At 53.1% G+C, this 22,760-nt stretch overlaps 1 protein-coding gene across 17 annotated transcripts in view; it reads right to left on the minus strand.

The window, feature by feature from the left end:
• TPM3 (tropomyosin 3) overlaps positions 1–20,477 on the minus strand; it is a 38,777-nt gene extending 18,300 nt beyond the window's left edge. For 9 of the 17 annotated variants that reach the window (XM_063317041.1, XM_063317045.1, XM_063317042.1 and 6 more), the window contains exons 1-2: positions 20,285–20,477; positions 15,676–15,801 (exon numbers count right to left, since the gene is read on the minus strand). In XM_063317041.1, the coding sequence (XP_063173111.1) occupies positions 15,676–15,801; positions 20,285–20,398 (240 nt within the window). In that variant the 5' untranslated portion in view covers positions 20,399–20,477. Of the gene's footprint in view, positions 1–10,284; positions 10,442–15,675; positions 15,802–20,284 lie in introns of those variants that run through there. The other 8 variants (XM_063317051.1, XM_063317052.1, XM_063317056.1 and 5 more) reach the window with 1 other exon arrangement.
• Positions 20,478–22,760: the final 2,283 nt, after the last annotated feature.

The following is a 22,760-nucleotide window of genomic DNA, read 5'->3' on the forward strand; positions in this document are numbered from 1 at the left end:
CTGCCGTTGCCAGTTTTTGCACCTCCCTGGAAAGCCTCCGAGGCAGAAGACGGGGACACCTGAAAGGTCCTTTCAGCCTTGGTTTGGACCTAACCCACCCTTCAGCAGAGAGCCCCCCCCTTCCAGGGACAATTCGACTTCCAAGTCCCCTTCCTCGTTAGGATTTGGAGCCAAACAGAGCTGCCCCTTTCCTTAATCGTCCCCACTTTGCTCCTAAGGCCCTCAAAGAACAATGCATTGCGCCCCCCCCCGCTTGAAACAACCACAACAAATGTCAGGGAACAAATTAAACTGATGTCGAGGAAGGCAAGGATTCACCCCACACATTAGGTAGGCCCTAAGCCAGGACTGACCCGCCCAGCCCCGGCCGAGCTTGCCCGAGCCAATCCCAAATGACCCACCTTCTTCGCTGTGAAGGGGCCGAGCTAGCCGGCGCCTGGCTAAGCCCTCCCGGGGGTCTTCCCTGGCCCAGTTCAGCACCAGCCACATCTCTGGGCCGGATCTGGACCACGGGGATGGCCTGGTTTCTCCTGAGCACCCCCCCCCTCCAGAGCAGCGGGCACAGTCCACGCCACTATCTGCTGCCAGAGGGGCAGACTTAATCCCAAGCAACCTTCGCATCGTCTTAGCACACGCACCTTCCTGGCAGAGCATCCCAGGCTGAGCTGGAAGGTGCCTCAGCCACTGATCCACAGCATGCCTGCCCGGGGGGCAGATTTGCAGGAAGCTCTGTTTCAGCCAGGAAGGGATCGGGGCCTCCAGGGCGGGGCGTCCCCTGCAAGGCTGGTGTTGCTCTAGGACCACAACCGCAGGGAAAGCTATCAGCTGCTTTGGGGGGCTGAATCCAGAGATTCCTTACTTCTGCAGCAGTGTTTCTCAACCTGGGCAACTTTAAGATGGGTGGACTTCAACTCCCAGAATTCCCCAGCCAGCATGTTGAAGTCCACCCGTCTTCAAGTTGCCCAGGTTGAGAAACACCGCTCCACAGGACAGGCTAGGAAAAAGCAGCGGAGGTCCCCGATTGCAAGGTCACACACATGCTTGCCTGGGAGTGTGTGTAAAAGAAACATTTCCCTGGCCTTTTCACAAAGATTTGGGGGGTGGGGGGTCTGCAGGACTTCAGCAATCAATGTCACCGGGGGGTGGGTGGGTGGAATGGACAGCTCTCCCCCTCCCTCTCTGGCACTCAGAGACCAGCCCCTCTTCTGGGAATCCCACAGAAAACTTGGGAAATTTCCCACCACATCGCTTCCTGCACCTCCCGTCCGAGGCCTGGAAGCCCCCCGCCGTCCCCAAGGAGCCTGACTGGAAGCAGACAAAGAAACTCGGCGATCGCAACCGGAAGGGGCAGAGGAATGCGGGACCCAGCCGGGAAGGCGTGGGAACGGGGCCAGCGCTGCCCTGGAGCCAAGCCTGCAGGGAGGCGTTCCAGGAGCAACAGAGGCGCCCGCCCTCTGCCAAAAAGGAGCGCTGAGTTGCAGATGCAAGTGCCCTTTGGCAAACTGGCCCTCCTCAGTGCAAAGCTGGGGAGGGGTCCGCAAGGCATTTCAATCTGCAGCCACGCCCGCTTCCCTCCCCTTGCGACTCAGCCCCTCTTCTCCCTAAAGCATGGCACCCTCGGGGTCCGCGAGAGATCACCAGGGGTTCCCTGGGAGACCACCACTTATTTAAAAACTTCACGTTAAAGAGGCAAGCCTCACTCTTTATTTTCAGTTTAAGAACGCTGCTGATGCACAGAGACAGGCCTGCCCACGAAACGAAGATAATACGTTTGTAATTCCTGGCCTATATTTGAGCCTGAATGGGCAGGGGTCCCCCGAGGCCTGAAAAATATTTCAAGGGTCAAAAAGGTGAGAAAGGCTGCCCTGAGCCCACTAACATTAGAGAGACCCACGCTCTGCATTTCTGGAAACCGGAGGCCAGCCGAGGGAGCGCCCCGGACTGGTTGTCTTCAGACTCGGCTACTTGATGCCTTTGCGGCTCTTCAGCCGCTCTTACAGGTAAGAGGGAGAGAAACAGCCCGCGCTCAGCAAAGATCAAGAGCTGGGAGAAGTTTTAGCTGCCTAGGCTAAGGATCTATGGGGTGGGGGGCAGCTTGCCAGGCCATATTACAGCAAGTCCTATCAGCAGGTGATCCAAAAAAATGCTGCAGACGCTGATGGATAAGCAAGCATGGGCTTGACTGGGCTCTGTTGTGGCTCCAAGAGAACAACGCAGGAGCCGGATGTTATTCCCTAAACAGGACAAAAGTAACAATAATAAAAATTACCCCCTACATTCCCGCGTGTCACTGACCTGGCCAGGCCTCCTTCTGTGGAGCTGTGGAAAACCACTTCATTCTGCTGTGCCAGGAGAATACCTCAAAGGCACAGAATGGGAGAAGGGGGAGATTCATCTGGGGAAGGCTAAAGCGGTGACTAGGCACGTCATGAGTTCCCTGCACAGAGGGAGGAAGAGTGCTTAAAAAAAAAAAAAAGACACACTGGACTAGTAACTTGATGACTAGGTCTGTGGGTTCATTACAGGTAGTCCTTGCTTAATGACCACAACTGGGAGCAGAATTTCAGCTGCTAAGCAAAGCAGTCATCGAGCAAATACAACCCGATTTTATGACTGTTTTTGTGGCGGCCATTAAGCAAATCACCGTGGTCGTTGAGCGAGCCGCATGGTCGTTAAGCGAATCATGTGGCTCCCCATTGATTTTGCTTGCCAGAAGCTGGCTGGGAAAGCCAAAAATGGAGATCACATGCAACGGTCATAAATGCAAACTAGTTGCCAAGCGCCCAAATCGTGATCATGCAACTGCAGGGATGCTGCGACAGTCCTAAGTGTGGGGACCAGTTGTAAGTCAATTCGTCAGCACCGTCATAAGTCTGAAGTGTCACTAAACGAATGGCTGTTAAGCGAGGACTACCTGTATAGCCCTGCACTTCAGGGAGCAGAACTTGGTTAATGAAGCCACTGTGTCCTCACAGAATTGGGGAGCAAAAAAACAAACAAAAAACCCCTGCATGTTTCAGCCACGAAAGCATTCAAATGGTTCAGAAGAATCGCTAGCCTGCAAAAAATCCCAGGAGCTCAAAAGAGTAAGTCTGGTTGGAATAATATTTCCTTCCTTATAGGTAGCCCAGCAGATAAAATAGCACGTGGGCCATCCAAATGTCCCTTAACTGGCGCAAATTAGAAATGTTGTTTTGGAAGGTTAATTTGCCGTCCAATGGAGAATTTCCTATTTTGGAATATTAGACGGGATGCCCTGATCTCCACTCCACTGCTTTATGGTGAATTAGAGAAAAGACGCTAACCAAGATAGATATAGTAACCTTCCTAAGCTGTGCAGTGAGCCTGCTGGGTGTTCAGCGCCACGGCCAAGCACATGTCCGCGAAGGACTGCAGCCCCGCGCACTTTCAGTGCTCAGCAGGGACGCTCATCTTCGCTAAGCTGCCAAGAAGCGACAGGGAAGGCTGGCTTGCAAGCAAGGTCAAGATAGCAGCCAACGGCCAGAAAAACCAATGGTGGACATTTCTGGGTGGACAAGGAGCTTTGCACCGAGGTCTGCAGATGTCCAAACAAGCTGTCTCTCGCCAGATCGCCAAGAGGCTTTGGTGCCAGGCTGCTGGCGGCTGACACGCAGCTGTGCCGTCACCATGCACAACCCAGTGGCCTTTCCTGGGTCCGAGGTTGGCTACGGTTCCCTCACTACCCTGTGCCCTCTGCACCCTCCTGGCTCCACTTTGGAACTGTGCTCAGTTTCATTGAGTGAAATTGTGTGAAGCTGTCTTTTTTTTTTAATGCCAGAATCTAGCTTAAGGCTCTTTCAGGATCATATTGCTAAGATCATCTGGTTTCGCTTTCCCGCTTCCCGATCTGGTCTTAGAAAGCCAACAAACTCCTTGGCTCTCTAAAACTCCTTTTCCGCCAACCAAACACGCCACAGCTTGATCGACATGAGGAGCAGGTGGGGAGTAGGAGGAACGCAAAATCTTTGCCTGAAACAATAAGCCAGGATTTGGGCCTTGCTTGCATAAATTGTACCTGCTAAATGCGAAGAAGTTCTGAACTGCAAGAAAGAAACTATTAAGAATGGTCACCCAAACAAGATTGGTGTGTCGAAGGGACCCACCGGAACACCAAAGGGCTGCGGCATCCAACATCGGCCTCAAAGGCTGCTCATGAGGACTAGAAACTTGCTCCAACAAGAAGCCACGCTCAGCGGAACAGAATTCCCAGCAGCTCTCCTCTACAGGACCCGTTTGGAGAAGCCCTCTTGCTGCCTCCCAAATTCACAGTATCCAAATTCAGAATGGATCTGACTTCTTTACAATAAGCTCAGAGGCTTTAAGCCCTGGGGAACAACGGCTTAAGTCCCCAAGCCAGGAGGGAGGGAGGGAGAATAATAAAAAGTTTGGGGACCAGGGCTTGTTCACTGAGGCCGCTGGACTCTGTCAGCTGCCGGGTCCTGAACGATCGCCAGCTGCCTTCCAGAAGGGGTTAGCGCAAGATCCCATGGCTGGTTTTGCAGCACAAACGCAACTGCAAGTCCACGCAGGCCCAGGAGCCGGCAGCTGGAGGTCTCTTCCAGACCCCTGAACGTGCACCACAGCAGCACTGCAATCAAAGGCCCCTCCGGGGAAGCCCAGCCAGATGCCTCTCGAATGCTCAGCCGCAGCTGAGCCCCAGAAGCCGCCGTGCTACGTGGGTGACCTGCGAGAGCCGAGGGGCCCGCTCAGGAGCCACCCCCTTCCTTTCCCATCAAGGCTGGCTTGCTCCAAGGTGGCGTCTCCCCCACCCCAGCAGATTTCAGCATGGGAAGCAGGCTATATCGAACTCCCTTGCGCAACCCCCACCCCGGGAGGCTCTGCGGGAGACGCTCCAGCTGCGGAGAAGCCCCTTCCCCAAAATTCTTCGGCTTTAAGGATTTCTCTCGCTGCGAGAAGACTCCACCTGACCCCTTACACCACCCAGTTTCCATTAAGTTCAATTTGTTTCTGCCCCGGGGCCCTCCCTGCAGCTAGACCCGGACACCGAACCCCTAACCCTTGATGCCGAAATATGCATCTTGGACGGAGCCCTTCCCTAACTCGTAGTCCGGGCAGGGACCAAGGCTTCTGCTAAACAGACTCTCCAAAAATAAGGGAGCTGTGGCGTTGGGGGCAGACCCCCTTGGTTCACCGCAGCACACTCTGCCGGGGGACAAGGTGATGGTGATGGAGCAAGACCAACTTACGCACCTCAACACCTGGAGATCCAGCCCATCAACAAAGATCGCCCTACGCCTGCAGCTGGCACACCGAGCCTCCTTGGAGAGAGGCAGTGTACCAGTGAATAGCAGCCACCACTCATGAGTTGGCACTAATAGGGTGCAAGAGACCTCCTGTGAGATGAAGAAGGCCAAATGGGATGGGGACCTCAGGTCCGGCCTACCCAAGGTGTTTGATGCTGTAGGCAGCGCCCCCCCACCTGTATTGCACAACACCGCTGGGGAAACCGACCGCACCAACTTGGCCTCCCCCCCCAGACACAGAAGGCAGACGTGCCTTTTTCCAACAAACCGGAGGTCCGCCGCCCACCCCCTTAAGCCAAGTTAAGCACCTCCCAGTGACCAGGCTGTTTACCGCTGAAAGGAAGACTTTTGAGGGGGGAAAGGCGGGGGGACCGAGAGTGACAGATTGCTTCCAACCCTAGACTCAGTGTCTCCCTTGTTCGGATGAAGGCGAGCCGGCGATAAATCTCCCCCCTTCGCCAAAGGCCTGCTGACAACGGCTCTTCCCAAAAAACGCAGCCAGGAACAGCTTCCCATCCCAACAAGAAAGGGGGGGCAGTGGTTTGGGGGAGACAGAAAGAAGTCTCTGTGCTTGCTCTGTGCCTTAAAGAGCTTCGGTCCAGCTCACAAGAGGACAGCCCGGCTTAGTCCCCCCCTAAACGCCCCGAAAAGGGCCCAAATGGAGAACAGAAGGGCCTCTGTGCCAACCTCAGCATCAGCGAGACAAAAGAAGTCAAAGAACTTGGGAGGAGGGAGGATTATTCATCATTACGTGTTAATCCTGACTAGACCAGCTTGGCTCTCCCTGAATTTCCTATCAATAGCTAACACTCTAAAGCAGTGTTTCTCAACCTCAGCAGCTTGAAGAGGTGTGGACTCCAACTCCCAGAATTCCCCAGCCAGCATGGACAAGCCCTTCCACCCAGCGGCGACACCGGCCAGGCGAGGCAGCTGCTTAGCACCTCCAGCAGGAAGGGCATTTTGCAAAGGTGGAGAGGGAGAGAGAAGCAAATACCCGGGTGGGCACTCATTTAGGGAGAGATGTCAATGATGCCCAAAGGCCCTTCATCTGCTCATGAGCTCCTCGGAGGGGCTTAGAAGCAGAGCAGGCGGCATTGGATCCCAGCCAGGAGATCAGTAACTCGGAGTGCATCCCAGCTCCAACCGGTGGCAGGCATCCAGGGCTGAGCCAGCGCTCCGCTGTTTGTTTTCAAAAGCCATGCCAAGAACGGGCTTGCTTCAGAAGGGAAGCCTGCGTGCCAAGGGTTACCGAGAGGCAGGAAGGATACCTGTAATTGCTAAGGAGCACAAGGAGAGCGTTTAACAGCCTGGGAGCCAGAAAGGGGAGCGGTGAGCTTTTCACCAACAATTCACTCAGTTATTTTCTGGCAGGCCTGTAAGCCAGCTTCAGGAACGCTTAACCCTGCAGAGCGGAGCTTGGCTGACGGCCCCTGGTTTAAAATAAAACCGTCTCCACAGGTGCTGGAAAGACACCATTCTGGAAAAAGAAAATCGAGGGATCCCCAGGAACTTCTTCCAGTTTCGGAAACTGGCGGCTCTGCGTTTCAAGGATGAAATTAATTTATCTCGCGGGATCGGTCAGAGAGCGAGAAGTTGTTTTTCCTTCTGCTGCCATTGATCCGGCGTCTATTACGACCAGGTTCACACACCACGCTGAACCGCAACGTGGTTTAGCTTGCATTTAATGTGCGGTATGAATTCAGCCACAGTGGTGGGTGAGCCACGGATCATCCACAAAAGACAGGCAAGTTCATTTCAAGGCGAGGTTCTATGTATCTATCCCTCCCAAATCCTCCCCCTTTCCAAATGCCAAAAGGTGTCCTTTTTAAAAGAACACCAAAACCCAGCCCTCTCTCTCAGGTTTTGTTCTGGGCCAATCATCAAGGGATTTTAAAAAACAAAACAAAACATTTTTCCTTCTCAACAAGGAGGAAGTCCCCGTTTCCCACGTCATTTTTTTTTTTTTTACACCACCCATGTTAGCAGAAACTTGCACCCTGCCAAGTATTTATACTGTTTGCCTTTTTTATAAGTGCAGATAAGAGGCATGCAAGGGGCAAACTCGAGATGGCTGGCATGACAAGGTGGTGATAAAGAATCGGGGACGGCAAAGTCACGGGTGCAAAAACAAGAGACAGAAGGCGTTTCGGATCCGCACCTAAGCCGGCCCTCCCCAAAAGGCAGGGAAACGATGCTCTGATTTTCTAGGGCACAATTTTGGAAAGCAACTAGTTATCAATCCCCTCAGAGCCCTGTCCTGCTCCAGCAAAAATTCTAACCACTGAACTAAAAGACAGGTGCCTGGGTATGGGTTCCGTTCTTCATACGAGCTAGGAGAAGACGGCCAGCCCAGGCACAGGAGCCTGCCTCTTCCCCGCCCCTCTTGATGCAAGATGGGGCTCGGGCCAGACTTTTTAAGGCAGCTGCGAAAAAGGAAAACCTTCCGTAGCAAGAAAATGGAGAATCGGGATCCACCCGAAGGCTTGAGCTACTGCCAGGGCACTCTAGGAGAGAAACTGCTGGATTGCAAGTTAGCAGTTAGTGCAGAAAAAGCCCTTCTTCCCTTCGCAGTCCAGGAATGCCTCTTTTTGACTGCATTCAGCCAGTCACTGCTGGAAGGATGAGGGAGGGAGGGCAAAACACACACACACAGACACACGCCAGCCGGCTTGTCTCCGCCGCAGCTAGATCTTGCTTGGACAAAAGGAGCAGCGAAAGAATGGAAAGACTGCCTCCCTCCAGAGCTCAGCTCACGGCCCAGCACTGGAACCCCCTCTAACCAGGCAGGAAACAGACTGCATCTCCACCCGTCCATGGGCACGGCCTGGACCGCAGCCCTATTTCCTAAATAGGGAAAAGAGCTACTGCCATGACCCATTTCCCACTCGGAGTTGGCTTTCCGGGCAACGCCTCTTTGAGGTTTCCCCCCCCAAAAAAGGACACACAGATCCTCCATTCGTACAGCACAGATGAGATCCTGTCACACCCCACTTCCCAGCCACGCTCCTGGCTCTGCTCAGCCGGCAGGGCCACCTCTGTTGGCGTTCCCCGCAAACAGGCCCTTTCACTGCCACCCCCAATTCCTTCCCACGGGCAGCGACGCAGAGGCTGTAAAATCATTTGTCAGCCAGGTTTCAGCTTCCCTGCATTAAGGGCAAAAAGTTCCTATCTCCCTTCCCTAATCTGTTCTGTTTTATTGCCTGGTGAGTCCCAAGGTCGGGAAGGATTAGCAGCACACCTTCCCCTTTCAATCTCTCTATCTCGCCCTCCCCTAGAGTCTCAGGCAACCATCACCTCCTACCAGATCCCTTCTAACAGATCCCACCTCTGCCCTGTGTGCAAATTTCTGCAACTTTCTCCACCTGGATCCTGATCCTTTCCTTGGAAGAGCTCTCTCCCCCCACCCCGTGGAACCTAGCTCCCTCTCTATCCAGCTCCCAGTCCTGTAAAATTGAGCTATTTTATGCACTCCCTTATTTTCATACATTGTTTAAGAGAAGGGATGTGCTACATCACCGGTGTTTCAGAGGGAGGAGAGGAATATTTCTGGAGAAGGCATTTTATTAGGCTCAGATGAAACAGGCTAGAGCGGGGTGGGGCAGCAGGCAGAGAAAGCTGCCCCACACCAAGGGAACTAGCTGTGGTGGAGTCCGGACCACCCAAAGCCCCTTCTTCCGTTATGGATCCATGTATGCGCAGCTTCAGAAGAAGGTCCAAGGGTTAGATCTTCCCAGACCCTACCCTCTCCCAGCAAAGCAACTAGTTGTACCACTCGCCTGTGAAAACGCAGGGAGTGGTAAATTATTCCAGACCAACCAACCTGAGTCATGAGCCAAAAGCACTGGGAGGGAAGGCAGTTCAAGCCTCCAGGTTCAGAGGCAGTGTACAAAAAGCCAGGAACAAGGACAAGGTAATTGAAGGAGGCAGCTACCGGGGCTTCTGCTGAAAACACAACACTGGACAAATTGAGCCAGACCAGCCTCGTCCTAATAGTAAAGAGAACTTAGAACAGAACCTCCAGGAACAGGAACAGTCTACCTCCAAGTAGCCGATGCTGCAGACAGGCAGGGAGAGCTGGCCAGTATTCAGACTCCTTGCTGGCCCAGCAGGACAAAAGGACCCTATTGACAGGAAGAGGGAAGCAAAAGAGACGCGGCCCTCCCTGTCTCGCTCACGGCGGCGTCCCCAGAGGCGCCCAGCTGGCCAGACAAAGCTTTCCACCTGTTCTGACCGCATCCTGCGTGGCCAGAGATCACCGGAACTCGGCAGAGGCTCCCATGCTCAGAGGCAGCGTTGCTGTGAGTCACGAGCGCCCAGGGCCAATGCGAGGGATGGGGCATTTCGCTCCGCAGAGGCTGGGGGCCCTAAGGGGACGCCCCCGACACGAAAAGGCTCCCTGCCGGAAGTGACTAGGAGAAAACGCCTCCGGGCGACTTCCTCAACACCGCAAGGCCAGCCGTGGGGGATTCTGGGTAGCACCCCCAGGTGGTCTTCGCCTACGGCCTTGCATCAGGGGGCCAGTTGCAAAGCGTGCTGGGAAGCACCCCACCCTTTCGAGACACCGACTGGGGCACCCGCAGCAGAACGGCCGCCAGCGGGGGATGCTGGGTAGCCGCTCCCCACCCACCGTTTTCAGAGCAGCCGCCAGCTCAACTCCCTCGGCCGCAAAGCATTCTGGGAAGCCACTCGTTTCGAGAACAGCCCCCAGCAGGGCGACCCCGGGCGGCAGCAGCTCCCCACCCCCGGCCGCAAAGGACGCCGGGAGGCCACCCATCGTTTTCAGAACCGGGGATTCTGGGCACCAGCGCCCCACCCTCCCAGGGCCACCCGCTCGGCTTGGCCAGCCGCGAAGGGTTCTGGGAAGCCGCCCCCAGCGCGGGGGAGCCCAACGGGGCCGGGGCGCCGGGAGGGGGCGCAGCGCGGGCCGCCCCCCGCCCGGGGAGCGCGCCCCCGGCCCAGCGCGGGGCTCGTGGGAAGCCCCCGCCCCAGCGGCGCCTACCTGCTCGCGGGCGCGGCGCTCGGCCTCGGCCTCCCGCTGCAGCCGCTCGGCGCGCTCGTCGGCCTCGTCGGCGTGCTGCTGCAGCACCTGGATCTTGCGCTTCACCGCCTCGATGGTGGTCGCCCCCGCCATGGCCGCCGCCGCCGCCGCCCGCCGCGCGCAGAGCCTCCGCCGGCGGCCGATGCTGCGGCTGCTCGCTGCGCCCGCGCGCCCGCCCCGCCCTGAAATACCGGAACCCAACCCGCCCGGGCCCGCCCCCGGTGACGCGCGGAGGCCCGGATGGATGCGCCCGCCCCCGCCCGCGGCGGGGTTGCCCTGGAGACGGGCGCGCCCCGCCCCGCCCCGCCCCGCCTGCTCCGCGCGCCCGGCCGCCCCGGGGCACCCTGGGAGCTGTAGTCGGGCGCCTCTGGGGCGCCGCGGGAGAGGCGGCGGAGCGCCCGCCCCTCCTCCCCCCCTCAGTGCCGGGGAAGCCAGCCTGGGCCCAGCCTTCCCCAACCTGGCGCCCCCTGCATTGGCGGGGCGCCCCTCCTACCCTCCCCAGATGCTGCAGAGCAGGCCTGGGGGCACCCCGCCAGCTGGACCTAAATTAAGGAAACACAGTGGCTGGTGCCCCCCAACATCTTGTGCCCGGGCACAATCCTGCTGGCTAGGGGAATTCTGGGAGTTGAAGTCCACACCTCTCAAAGTCGCTGGAGTTGAGGAATCCTGCTCTAAGGGGAAGGGTCAATACCAATTCTACTCCTGGAACGGCCCTCGGACCTGGATCCGGGCCCCGTCTGCGCCACCCCTTTGCAAACACAGCCACCAAGCCTGCAGCGGGCGGGGGGCATCGATCCCTGAATTCTTTCCCATCCAGCCCAGCCGGTTGGCAAATCCGTGGTACTTAGGAAAAAAGGAAGAAAAATGAGAATTTGGGAAGCCAGGTTTGAAGGCTGGGAGACCGCTGCAGGACATATATGGATATGGAAACTGGAATTAACCTCTGCCTGCAGCATCTGGGGCTTTTTCGTGGCAAAGGAACAGGGTTGGGAAACATTCCATTCTGGTGAGATCCTTTTTGGTACAGGAACAAACACACACACGCACACACACACACACACTGGACCGCATGCATGCCTTCCTCCTTACAGGATCAATGGAAGATCTGAGAAATCTATTTCCTAATGGTTTACCTTCTGCTGCATTATTTATAAGTGGGATTGGAGGGCTAAAAGGCGGCCGGAAAAGCGGGTTGTGATCCATTAAAGCTTTGCTGTAATAATGGCTTTTTTAAGTGCAAGGGATGTCTCTGTGCCAAGGTTTGCTCCTTGGAAACCCTGTCTGCTGTGTCTGAAATGGCAAAGTCAGCGTTTGCAGAAGAAGACAGCTAGACAGCTCTCTTTTGATCAGAAATATGATGATCCTGTGCCTTGACGGACGTCCATAAAACTTCACTGAATAAGAGTCGGGTTAGCGTGGGTTCTATCGTTGAATTTAAATGACACACTAAGCTGCAAAAGTGGATTTTGGACCGATGCCCATCACCCCCTATCACACCTCATTCTGTAAATGGAATTTGAAATTTCCTGTGTCTTCTGGACTGATAGCTAACTTCTGGGGAAGTGTGGCCTTAACAACCAGGCTCGGCTTCCTGAGAATTTTGGATTACTTTTTCCTTTTCAGGTCTCCAGTCCTTGTGAAGGTGCACTAGGAAATGTGGTAAATTTGGCAGGGAGAAGGAGCATGGGACTTGCTGAAGGCAGTTTCACAGCAGAACAACGAATGGTGTGTCCTTTTTACAATCTAGCCTTAACAAGAGGGAAGATAGGAGGATCTGGGGACATCTGTAGATGTGGCTAAATTATGCCAACATTATAGGAGTCACATTCAAGAGATGGGTGGCTATATAATTCTGATAAATAAAATATCATGCAAAGTGTCTTGCTTTGCATAATATAGCAATTTAGAACCTGCAACTCTTTTCTTTATGATCAGTTTAGACCCTGCAACACTTTAGATAGATAGAGGTAGTCCTCGCTTAACAACCATTCATTTAGCAACAGATCAGACTTACAATGGCACTAAAACCTGACTTGTATCTGGTCCTCGCACTTCAGACTATCGCAGTGTCCCCATGGTCACATGATTGCGATTCAGGCGCTTGGCAACCAGTTCGCATTTACAACTGTCACAGCATCCCACAGTCATGTGACCACCATTTTCAACCTTCCCAGCTGGCTTCCGGCAAGCAAAATCAATGAGGAACCACATGGTTCACTTAACGACCACATGGTTTGCTTAACAACCATGTCATTCACTTAATGGCCACGGTGATTCACTTTATGACTGCCACTAAAGTCGTAAAATCGGGTCAGATTCGCTTAACGGCCACATCACTTGGTGACTGAAATTCCGTTCCCAATTGCGGTCGTTAAGTGAGGACTACTGTACATGTAGGTAGGTAGGTAGGTAGGTAGAAAGAACTGCTGCTATTTTTTTCCTTCCAGTTCAGAGTTTCTAGTCTGACAGTAGAATTGACAAGATGGGTTGGGGAAGTCAAAACTTGGCCTGGGGAGCCGCTTGGCGGAAATGACTCAGCCAAACCTTCCCGGCAATTTTCCGGACCTATCGGCCCTCCCTGTCACTCTTCACGACAACCATCCTCAGCCTGACTTCACACTTAGCATCCGAGAGCCGCCAAGCATTTGTCACCACCCCAGGCTGATCTCTGAGATTACTCTCACCCTCCTGAAGCCACAGAAAGGCTGTTCTCTTTGCCTGGCTGGGATGCCTAAGACAGCAGGCTAAGCTTTCGTCTTCCTCCTTCCTTGCCAGCTAATGACCAGATCTTTGACGTCTAGATCTTCTACAAGCACATTCCTCCCCCCCTTGAGTAAAGCAATGGGCTCTCTGGGCCCCTCTGCTGGCCAGCCCTAGGAAGCTGCATCAGACAGATAGGGAAGACCCCCCACTCTTTGACCCATCCAAAAACCCAGCCAGTAAAAATGATCAAGGAAGATCTGAGCTTCCGACCCTACCAAATAACAGAATTGGGCCTGGGGAACCTTCTCAAGCTGAAGGAATGACAGACAGTTCCTTCCAAGAGCTATTTAAGCACATCAAAGTCAACTGCACCCTATTTGCCCTCTCCCTGCCCCCCAATGGGAGAGAATGGTCAGGGCTGTGCCCCTGCCAGCCAGAATCTGGAAGGGGAAGGAGTATCCCTCGGAGGCGACAAAAGCCCGTGTGTCCGTCAAAATAGTTTTGGGTGATAAATCTGTACACAGCTGATCCCCTCTGAATGCCACGCAGCAGCTGCACGGAGCGCTGACAGCCCTTATATGCTTGACAGATGGCTCGGCCATTGCTCAGGGAGAAAGTCGAGGCTGTCATTTGACTAGCAAATACCGCCAACTTTATGATAAGTAGTTCGGCCCCGAGGGGACAGAGCATACCTTTTCCGCTCATCGTTAGAGAGTAAGCGTGGCATTCTCAGCTCGGCTCAGCTCTATTTATAGGAAGCTCAGAAGTGCCCACTACCAAATCAGAGAACGGGGCTGTGCTCTGCATTAAGGGGCAGTGGTTTTCTGGATTCGGGGCTGGTTTTGTCACAATCAGGCCTCCAGATGTTAAGGATTGTCCTCCAAGGAGCAGGAGATGGAGAAGGAAGCTGGAGGGCCTGATCCGAGGAATATAGCTTACGGATCTCCATAGTTCCTGACTCTTTCTTTGGACTCCAGCATAGTAAGATAGCTTCTGAGTCCACAGGAGCATCCCTGCTGCCATGTCTGATGCAAAAGGGTGGAAAGGCGGAGGAATACCAAACTGCCTGGGAATGATGGTCTGTTCACCAACTCAGGGAGAGGTTATGACTTGGGAAGGCCCTGTTCTGCAGTCAGCTGTCATCCCACCATCCGCAGCTATCCAGATGTTGACATCCATCAACTCTTACCAAGTTTGGTAAAAGGGGCAAACAGGTAAAGATAATAACAGGTAGTCCTCACTTAAGAACAATTTGTTTAGTGATGGTTTGGACTTAAGACAGTGCTGAAAAGACCGACTTATGATCGGTCCTCACGATCATCAGAGCATCCTCCACAGTCTCATGATCATGATTTGGACGCCTGGCAACCAGTTCGCATTTATGACCATCGCGTCCCATGGTCACATGATATGGTGACCACTGTCCTGTGGTGACCAGCATCCCATGGTCACGTGATCACCATTTCTGACCTTCCCGGCTGGCTTCTGGCAAGCAAAAGCAATGGGGAACCACATGATTTGCTTAACAACCATGTGGTTCACTTAACGCTTGTGGTGATATGCTTAATAACCGCCGCAAAAAAGGTTGTAAAATTGGGTCAGAGTTGCTTAATGACCGTTCGGCTTAGCAACCAAAATTCTGGTCCCAATTGTGGTCATTAAGTGAGGACTACCTGTAGGCAAAACTGTCCAACTGGAGTCCAGCTAATTTGCCAACAGCGCTCCAAGATTTCAGACACAGGTACCCAAAATTACACGTGGGACCCTTTGTGGCCAACGGACAAGCGACCCGTTCCTGGTGACCCTCTGTGTAACTGGTTTTTGCTCACCAGAGGCGAGTAGCCTTGCCAACACAAAAAATGATGTTTACCACGATCGCTACACCCCTTCATGCTGCAGGCACGGGCGTATCGGCACGGCCGGGAGGAGTGGGTCCGAGCGAGGTCTCCAGAGACGGGCACCGTGGGCAAAAAAACCAGCCGTTGCTTGGCAGGGCTTCATCCCTGTGTAAGTTGAACCACAAAATTTGGTGGGGAAGATAAGGTTATTTTCAGATGCTGAGTGCCGCCTTTCCTGGACGGTTAGCTTCCCGGCCGTTTCCTCTGCTTCCGACAAGCCGTCGGGGCAGGGAGGAGGGAGAAGCAAAGCAGGTCCCTTTGCTAGACTTTTAGCACCCCAAGGGAGCCATTTTCAGCCTTTCCTACCCATCAAAAGCTTTCTCCAGGGGGAGAGCCTCTTGGGGAACCAGGCAGAAAAGTTGAATCCAAAGAAACCAGAACGTTGATCTAGGGCGGTGTTTCTCAACCTCGGCCACTTGGAGACGTGTGGACGTCAACTCCCAGAAGTCCCCAGCCAGCTGAGAAACACTGCTACGGAGTGTTTCTTAGTAATTGTGGCCATGGTTATCACTAGCACGGTCACGAGGCGTAAAGAGCTGGTTTTCCCATTGCACTGAGCCCCAGGAATGTTTGATGGGGGCTCAGGGTGGTCGCTGGCCCATCTAGAATGGGCTGAGCACGTCAAGCAAGCTGTACGCAACCCACAATCCCTGGTTTAGACATTCCCAGACGGGCAGATACGTGAGGGATGAGGCGCAGAGATGGCCCGTATCCGTCCGCTAAGCTCCCGTCCCCCGTCCCCTCTACGTACGTCGGCTGCCTTCTTCTCTGCCACTTCGAGCTTCTCCTGAGCATCTTTCAGAGCCTCTGAGTACTTGTCCAGCTCGTCTTCCGTGCCTTTCAGCTTCTTCTGCATTGCAGCCAGTTCATCTTCCAGCTGCAAAATGAGAGGAAAAGAATGGGAAATATCGGTTATTTGAGCATCGCAAGGTGGCTCTAGACATCGGCTATGAAATTTGAACAAAACTGAAGGCAAGGCAGGGGTTCTCAGTCCAGATCCTTCCTTCCCTCCCTCCCTTCCTTCTCTCCTTCTCTATCTTTTCCTTCCTTCCTTCCTTCCTTCCTTCCTTCCTTCCTTCCTTCCTTCTCTTTTCCTTCCTTTCTTCCTTCTCTATCTTTTCCTTCCTTCCCTCCTTCCTTCCTTCCTTCCTTCCTTCCTTCTCTTTTCCTTCCTTTCTTCCTTCTCTATCTTTTCCTTCCTTCCCTCCTTCTCTATCTTTTCCTTCCTTCCTTCCTTCCTTCCTTCCTTCCTTCTCTTTTCCTTCCTTTCTTCCTTCTCTCTCTTTCCTTCCTTCCCTCCTTCTCTATCTTTTCCTTCCTTCCTTCCTTCCTTCCTGCCTGCCTTCCTTCCTTCCCTTTTCCTTCCTTTCTTTCTTCTCTACCTTTTCCTTCCTCCCTTCCTCTTTCTCTGCAGTGGGAGTCAATATCCCATCGCTCCAGTCAAAAGCAATGGCTTCTTTTATTTATTGTGCAATAGGCTCTCTTTTAATGTGGAATAGAATTTAGACAAGAGCCAACCAGAAGCTTAGGGCTGGGCAAATTCAGGATAGCTAATTTGTGGTTATTTATCAGGAGGGATCAAGCAAACCCCCCCGTGCAGAAACAATCAATCTAGCGGGACCACACTCAGGAGATGGGTCCCAACAGAAGTACAAATTAAAAAGGGATTCGCCCAGGCTAACATGCAACGTTATCCAGAATCTTCCTCTATAGGTCCAATGCCAGGGGATGATGGTGTGTTCCTTTCGGCAACCAAGAATCTGAGGTATACTGCATTGGAACATGGAGGCTCACTTGGTCAACTCATGCCCGTACGCACACCCATTCATCCCCAGATACACACCATACCCCAGATCACCCATCCATTCATTTATTCATTCCCCCCTCTCTCAATCTCTTTATTTTAAATGAGATCGAGAAATAAAAGAGAATGTTTGGCTAGGTCAGGCTAGCAAACAGCCGGGATGAAAGCGGCTCCCTTCTGGGGTTCTTTGTCCCAGAGGTAGACTGCCTCTGAACCTGGAGGCTTCACCTCCCCTCTCTTCCCAGACTCAATCTAGCTTGTCCTCTAGGCCCATGACTAATCTATCTTTCTTCAGCACCCAGGCCTTGGCAATAAACTTTACAGGAATAATAATAATAATACCATTCTTAAGAGTGACAGTACAAGGAGGGGCGAGCAGAGAATATTGCATGCTCGGATCAGCGTGAATTTTTTTCCCATCAGATCATTGCAAGCTAATCTCCTCCTTCCTGCAGTGTTGTGTGTTTGTAACCTGAGCTTTGCCTGGAAATAAAAGCTTGGGAGGGGTGCCCCCCCCAGCCTATTGTCAGCTGCATGCTCACCCAAAAACCTTGCAGAGCATGAACACCCCCCCCCCACTCTTTTGTGCCAAGATGTTGTCAACCAGACGGAACGAGCAACCGGATACCAGCTTTGCAGGATTCCTCTCTGCCCACTGGGCTCCATGCCACTCCGGCCGGCCGCCACGTCATGCCAACGAGAGGATTCCTCCCCCCCTCCGCCCCAGCAATCCACACCGGGGTTAATGCGGTGAAATCCCAGAATACGTTCAGATCCAGATTTTTATCCCCTCTGTGTGAGCATCTGCAGAGTGCTTCCCCCCTGTGCCTGAGAGTGAAAATGGCCTTTTTACTCTATCCAAGTTTGCTGAGCGTTAGGCAGAGTTTTATTTTCTTCCACTCTCAAAAGAGTTCTCGAACTCTCAAAAACTCTCTGAAAAGGGGAGAGATCAAACTGGATCAGCAAAGTTCAGGCCATGCTCTCTCAGCATACGCTGAGCGTGCGCTGCTCACAGCACATACCTGCTGCAGCTAAATTTCCAGTCTAATGTTCTTCTCCCTGTCTCCATCCTTGTTAAACACACATCAGAGAAAGAAACTCCCTGGATCGCAAGAACAAATACCAGGGATATCCTCTGAGCATGTGCAAAAGGCACGCTCCTGGCCAATGGGGGAGGAGAAGGAGAGAGAACTCAACTGTAAGCTGTTATGTTAAAGGAAGGGATTTGCAAAGCAACAGGATCGAAGCCGGCGAGTGCATTCTGCAGTGGCTCAGGAACCCTTGCGTTTTCATGCCATGCAGAGATTGTGCTTCCACATCCTAAGATCTAGAAAAGTGAAAATTCACTAGAGCGGGAAGCAAATGTGTGTGTGATTGATTGATTGATTGATTGGTGGATGGATGGATGGATTGGTTGTGGGTGTGCATCATAGGCCGTCCATTTCTTGAAAAGAAACTCTGTTTCAAAGTGATTTTTGGGAAACGCATCTCCTCTTTATGGAAATAAATTAAGAAAAACAGATTCCCAGAGAGAGGGTGATAAGGCCCAAACACATTGCAAATCAGGAGCAACATCAAAACCAAACTAAGATTGATGGCGGGGGGTGATGAAAAAGTGATTTTGCGGGCTGTTTTCGACGTTGGGGCTTCCGGGGGCCGACCCCTAAGACGGATCTGCAAGAAATGGGGAGAAATGCAGCTGCCGGTGCTGCCGGAGGAAAAGAGGAAATTACAAAGAGTACAGACTTTCTTCCATTTTGGAAGGAAAAAAACGGAAGTTGAATTCAATAAATCAGAACAAAGATTCCACTATATTCCTAACAATCCCAATAGCTGTTATTATTTAGGGATGATTTGTAGATCTTCACGGCTGTGGGTCTCTCTCCCGTGTCTTCTTCCTCCTTTTCTCCCTTCTCTGGAGTTCCACAAAATAGAAATGGTTCTGAGGCTAAGCCCGGTCAATGAAATTGGCATCCCAGAGTTGGACAGGTTATGTGAGATCATCTAGTCTAACCCCTTGCTCTGGGCTGTCTAGTTCCACATTCAGAGACAGAGGGGCCATCTCCTTTCTGGGACGTCCCCGCCACCGTCCAACCGCCAGGAAGTTTTTTTCTAACATAGTGAGAATCTGCCTTCCTGTAATTTAAATCCGTTATTCTCTCTCCTGCCCTCTGGAATGAGTGAGAACAAATCTCTTCTCTGGTCTTCCTTCCCTTTTTCAAAGAATGCAATCACATCTCCCCTCTTTGCCCAAGGCAAAAGACACCAGCTCCTTCAATCTTTCAGCACGGGGCTTAATTTCTAATCTCCTGTTCAGCCTGGTTACTCTTCTCTGACCCTGTGCCAATTTCCCTGGCTTTTTTTTTTTAAGGCTGGAGCCCAGAACCTTAAAAGGTGGGGTCTGTCCAAGGTAAAAAAAAAAAAAAGATTTATTGCCTCCCATATTTATACTTCTGTGGATGCAGCTGAAAATCGCAAATTTCTTTTTCCAAAACCGCTTCAACGCTTGACAATGACCGCTCCAAAATCTTGGCACATATCCGATTACCAAGCCAGGTCCCCCCACGTATAATTGTGCATTTAGTTTCTGCTTCATAAATGATGTTTCTGTAAAATTAATTTGCTTGCTTATAACCCAGTTTGCTGATCAATCTTCCGGGGTTTTCCTTCGCCTGGCTAAGTCGGGGTCATCTTGAAATCCGATCAGCGTTCTTTCCGCCTTTTCATCCAACTCATTAATAAAAAGTATTGAGGATTAGAGCAATGATATTTTGAAACCCCACCAGTTTATCCCTCTGTCCAGTATGTTGAGGAACCACTGGTGGGCATTCTTGGCGGACAATTTTACAGTCACAATTGGTCTACGCAGTGGCCAGTCCACCCAGCTTATATTTAACCAGCTTGCCAATCATCTCAGGAAGGACGGATGGCCTTTTTCCACATTTTTCTCTGGCCTTTTTCCGTATTTTCTCAAGACGTTTTCTCAAGACATCTGAGGTCAAAAAGTAAAGTACTGGGGAATTTTCCTTCCGCGTAAACTGACAATGATTCCTACCCATGCCACCAAAACAAGTTTTAAGACCAGATGGGGCCTTACTGTGTTGCCATTGCTGTTGCTGCGTTCTAAGTCACAGATTCCCTTGCAGGGCCTACCCAAGCGATATTTTCGGGCCCTTTTATCTGGACTTTGCAAAAAACGTCGGATTTTAGGCAGCGGGCTAGGCTGGCCCAACCCCAAAGCGAAAATATTTACACTGTGGTCCCAAGGGAGAGGAAAGGGAGAACCATCAGGCGTGCTGGCTCACAGAATCGGCCCCCACTTTGTTGTCCCATTCACCCAGCCTGGCCACAGCCCTCACTGGACTGTCACAATGGCCCTGCGAGGTAGGACAGACTCAACCAAAGGGAGAGGGACTGGCTGAATTGAGGGGAGGCAAGGGGGTTTAGGTCTGAGCGGAGAGATTGGAAGCCACGGCAACTCGTCCTGAACCCAACCGGCTGGCAGAGGGAAGCTGCCCCCTTTCCCCTGCTCCAAACCAGGTTTAAACTTGCCCACCTGCTTGCTCCTCTCCTCCGCGTGTTTCTGCTCCGTCTCAGCTTGCTCCGCTCGGTCTAAGGCATTTTCCTTATCCAGCTTCAGCATCTGCATCTTTTTCTTGATGGCTTCCATGGTGCTGGAGGGTCACGAGCAAGCGAGCAGGCAGCCGGACTGGAGGGCACGTTGGCACAGGGGAGTCTGCGAGCCGGTGGTTCCCCTCCTGGCTCTTTTATAGCCGCCCCCTCCTGCCAGCTGGCGCAGAAGCCTTGCCTTTCTGGGGCTAGTGAAGCGGGGGGGGGGAGAACTTTCTCAAGTGACCCCCCAAATGTCTCTCCATTGTCCTCCGAGCGGCGGGAGATGTTTGCAGAGTGAGGACAATGGCCATATTTGGACTCTCTGGGGGACAGCTGGATGCTACTAATAGAAGTCCCAAAGTGGCAAAAAGAAGAGGGGGAGGGACACTCTGCTGGGGCAAAGGCTTTGTTCCAAGCAGGCCTGCCTTTGGTCAAGCCGTGGGGTTGATTTAACCGGTTTCCCTGCACAGTGCAGGGGGTTAGACTAGATGACCTTTGGGGGTCCCTCCCTATGGCGCGATGGACGTGTCCTGCTAGAGCGGAGAGGGCTATCCTTCAGCACTGCCTAAGCCATCGCTGGAAAAAACGGTCTCACTTCTCGACGGATATTAAAATTAAAACCCGGCCCCGTGTTTACTCATGAGCTTTGTCCTTAATCACCCCGTTTGTTGCATTAAACATTGCAATGGGGGGGAACCCCTTTAAGAGGCCAACCCCACCATTTTTCAGCAGGCAGAAGGTGACTCCAGGTTGTGCAATGCTCACGTGCGAGAGCAATCTGCCCAGAAAGGGAGTTAGGTCAGCGCCGGAGGACACAGACGGGAAGGACAAGGAAAAAGTGTGCGATGGGTGTTGCTTTATGATGCTGGGACCAAGCTGCCCAGCAATTGGGGGACAGGCTGAGACATGAATAGCACTCACAGGAATCTGTGGCACGTGCTTCCGTGGACACCCCGACGATCCCCAACTTTTGCTCCCCCATCCTTGAAAAGATCCCTCCAGGATTCAGTTGGCCTCTTCTGCAAAAAGACTGGGGTTGAGTTCAGCTGGAGAGGCTCGCAAACCAGGCTTTCGGGCGTCCCATAGGGGTTGAAGGTGGGTGCTTCAGTCAAGGAGCCGGGATTTAAGAAGCCGGGTTTGGGGGTTGTGTGAACTGGCCCTCTGACCGAGAGCAGGCGTCCTGCTGTGAGCCAGGTCGGACGGGTGAAGTTGCTAATGAGCCCGGGATCTATCCTGATCAATTTCACCTTTCTGGTGAAATCCCTGCTTCCCAACACTAAGGCCCTCTGCGTGTGATTTTGGGGCTTGCCCTTGCCCTGCATTCATGTTCGGTTGGGGGCGTGCCTCTCTACACTTTGGGGTACGCTTGGAAGCCCTGTCTTCCTTGGGGGCACCTCCTTCTGACCCGCTTCCCTGCCCACCCTCCCAACGTGGAACACGGCATCTTCTCTCACCCGCAGGGTGTAGCGTTCACGCCTGGCAGCCGTGAACCGCCTTCTCCCCCACGAAGGGGCCGGTTCCTTTTCGAACGCTGCCCGCCCCGCAGTCCTGATGCTCCTGCTCAGCCCCTGCTTCGGGGGAGCCCTCCGAGCCCCCCGGAGAGCTTAAAACACCCAGAGGGAAATTGGTGCCAGCTTTCTTGACACGCCCCCCTCGCACGCACATGTGTCCCCTCTTGTCTGTGTGTCTGTGTGTGTCCCCAACTTATGGAGTGCCAAATCAAAACGCTTCCCCCGTAGAACACCTCACACCCTTTTCCTAGCCCTTTTCTCCGCTGCTCCTCCAGGGTTGAAGAGACAGAGAACCTGGTGCTGATCCGATTTCGGAGACCGGCCCGCCTTTAAAGTGACGGCATTTGACAACCTCTTCTCCCCCTCTAACTCCAATTTAAAGACTCGCCCCAGCCCAGGGAGAGGAGCGCTTTTTCTCCTTGATGAACTGACCTTATAATCTCAGAGGGGACTCACCAGACGTGCCCGTCGCTCTACCAAACGGAGAGCCTTGGCGTGTGGCTCAAACCAACCTATTGGGGTTTCTTTCCTAAACCACGTCCAACCAAGCTAGCCTATTGCAGCAGCCCAGTTCTGTAGGATCTGTGGCTGCCCTCCGAGGAAAAACCTTTCTGAATGAAAGGCAGTTCAGGACACGATCCTGCAAGGCTGTCTCGGGGAAGCTGGATTACGACCGCCACCATCCACAGCCCTCATCCTTGCAAGCAGAAGTCTAGCTCTTCAGGGAAAGCGGGTCCTGATGTTGTAAGGTCACCAGCCTCGACAGCATGTTCAGGACTCAAGGCCCCATCTGTCCGATCTCGTTTCTTTGTCCCGCTGATATCCTATCCCCTTGCTTTAAATAGCACAAGAACAATTCCTGCCCGGCCCTACCCACTGTCGTGCAGTGGAGGGCCAAACCCGGTGCCA

Source organism: Candoia aspera, chromosome 17 (assembly GCF_035149785.1).
Source record: "Candoia aspera isolate rCanAsp1 chromosome 17, rCanAsp1.hap2, whole genome shotgun sequence".
Classification (NCBI taxonomy): Eukaryota; Metazoa; Chordata; class Lepidosauria; order Squamata; family Boidae; genus Candoia; species Candoia aspera.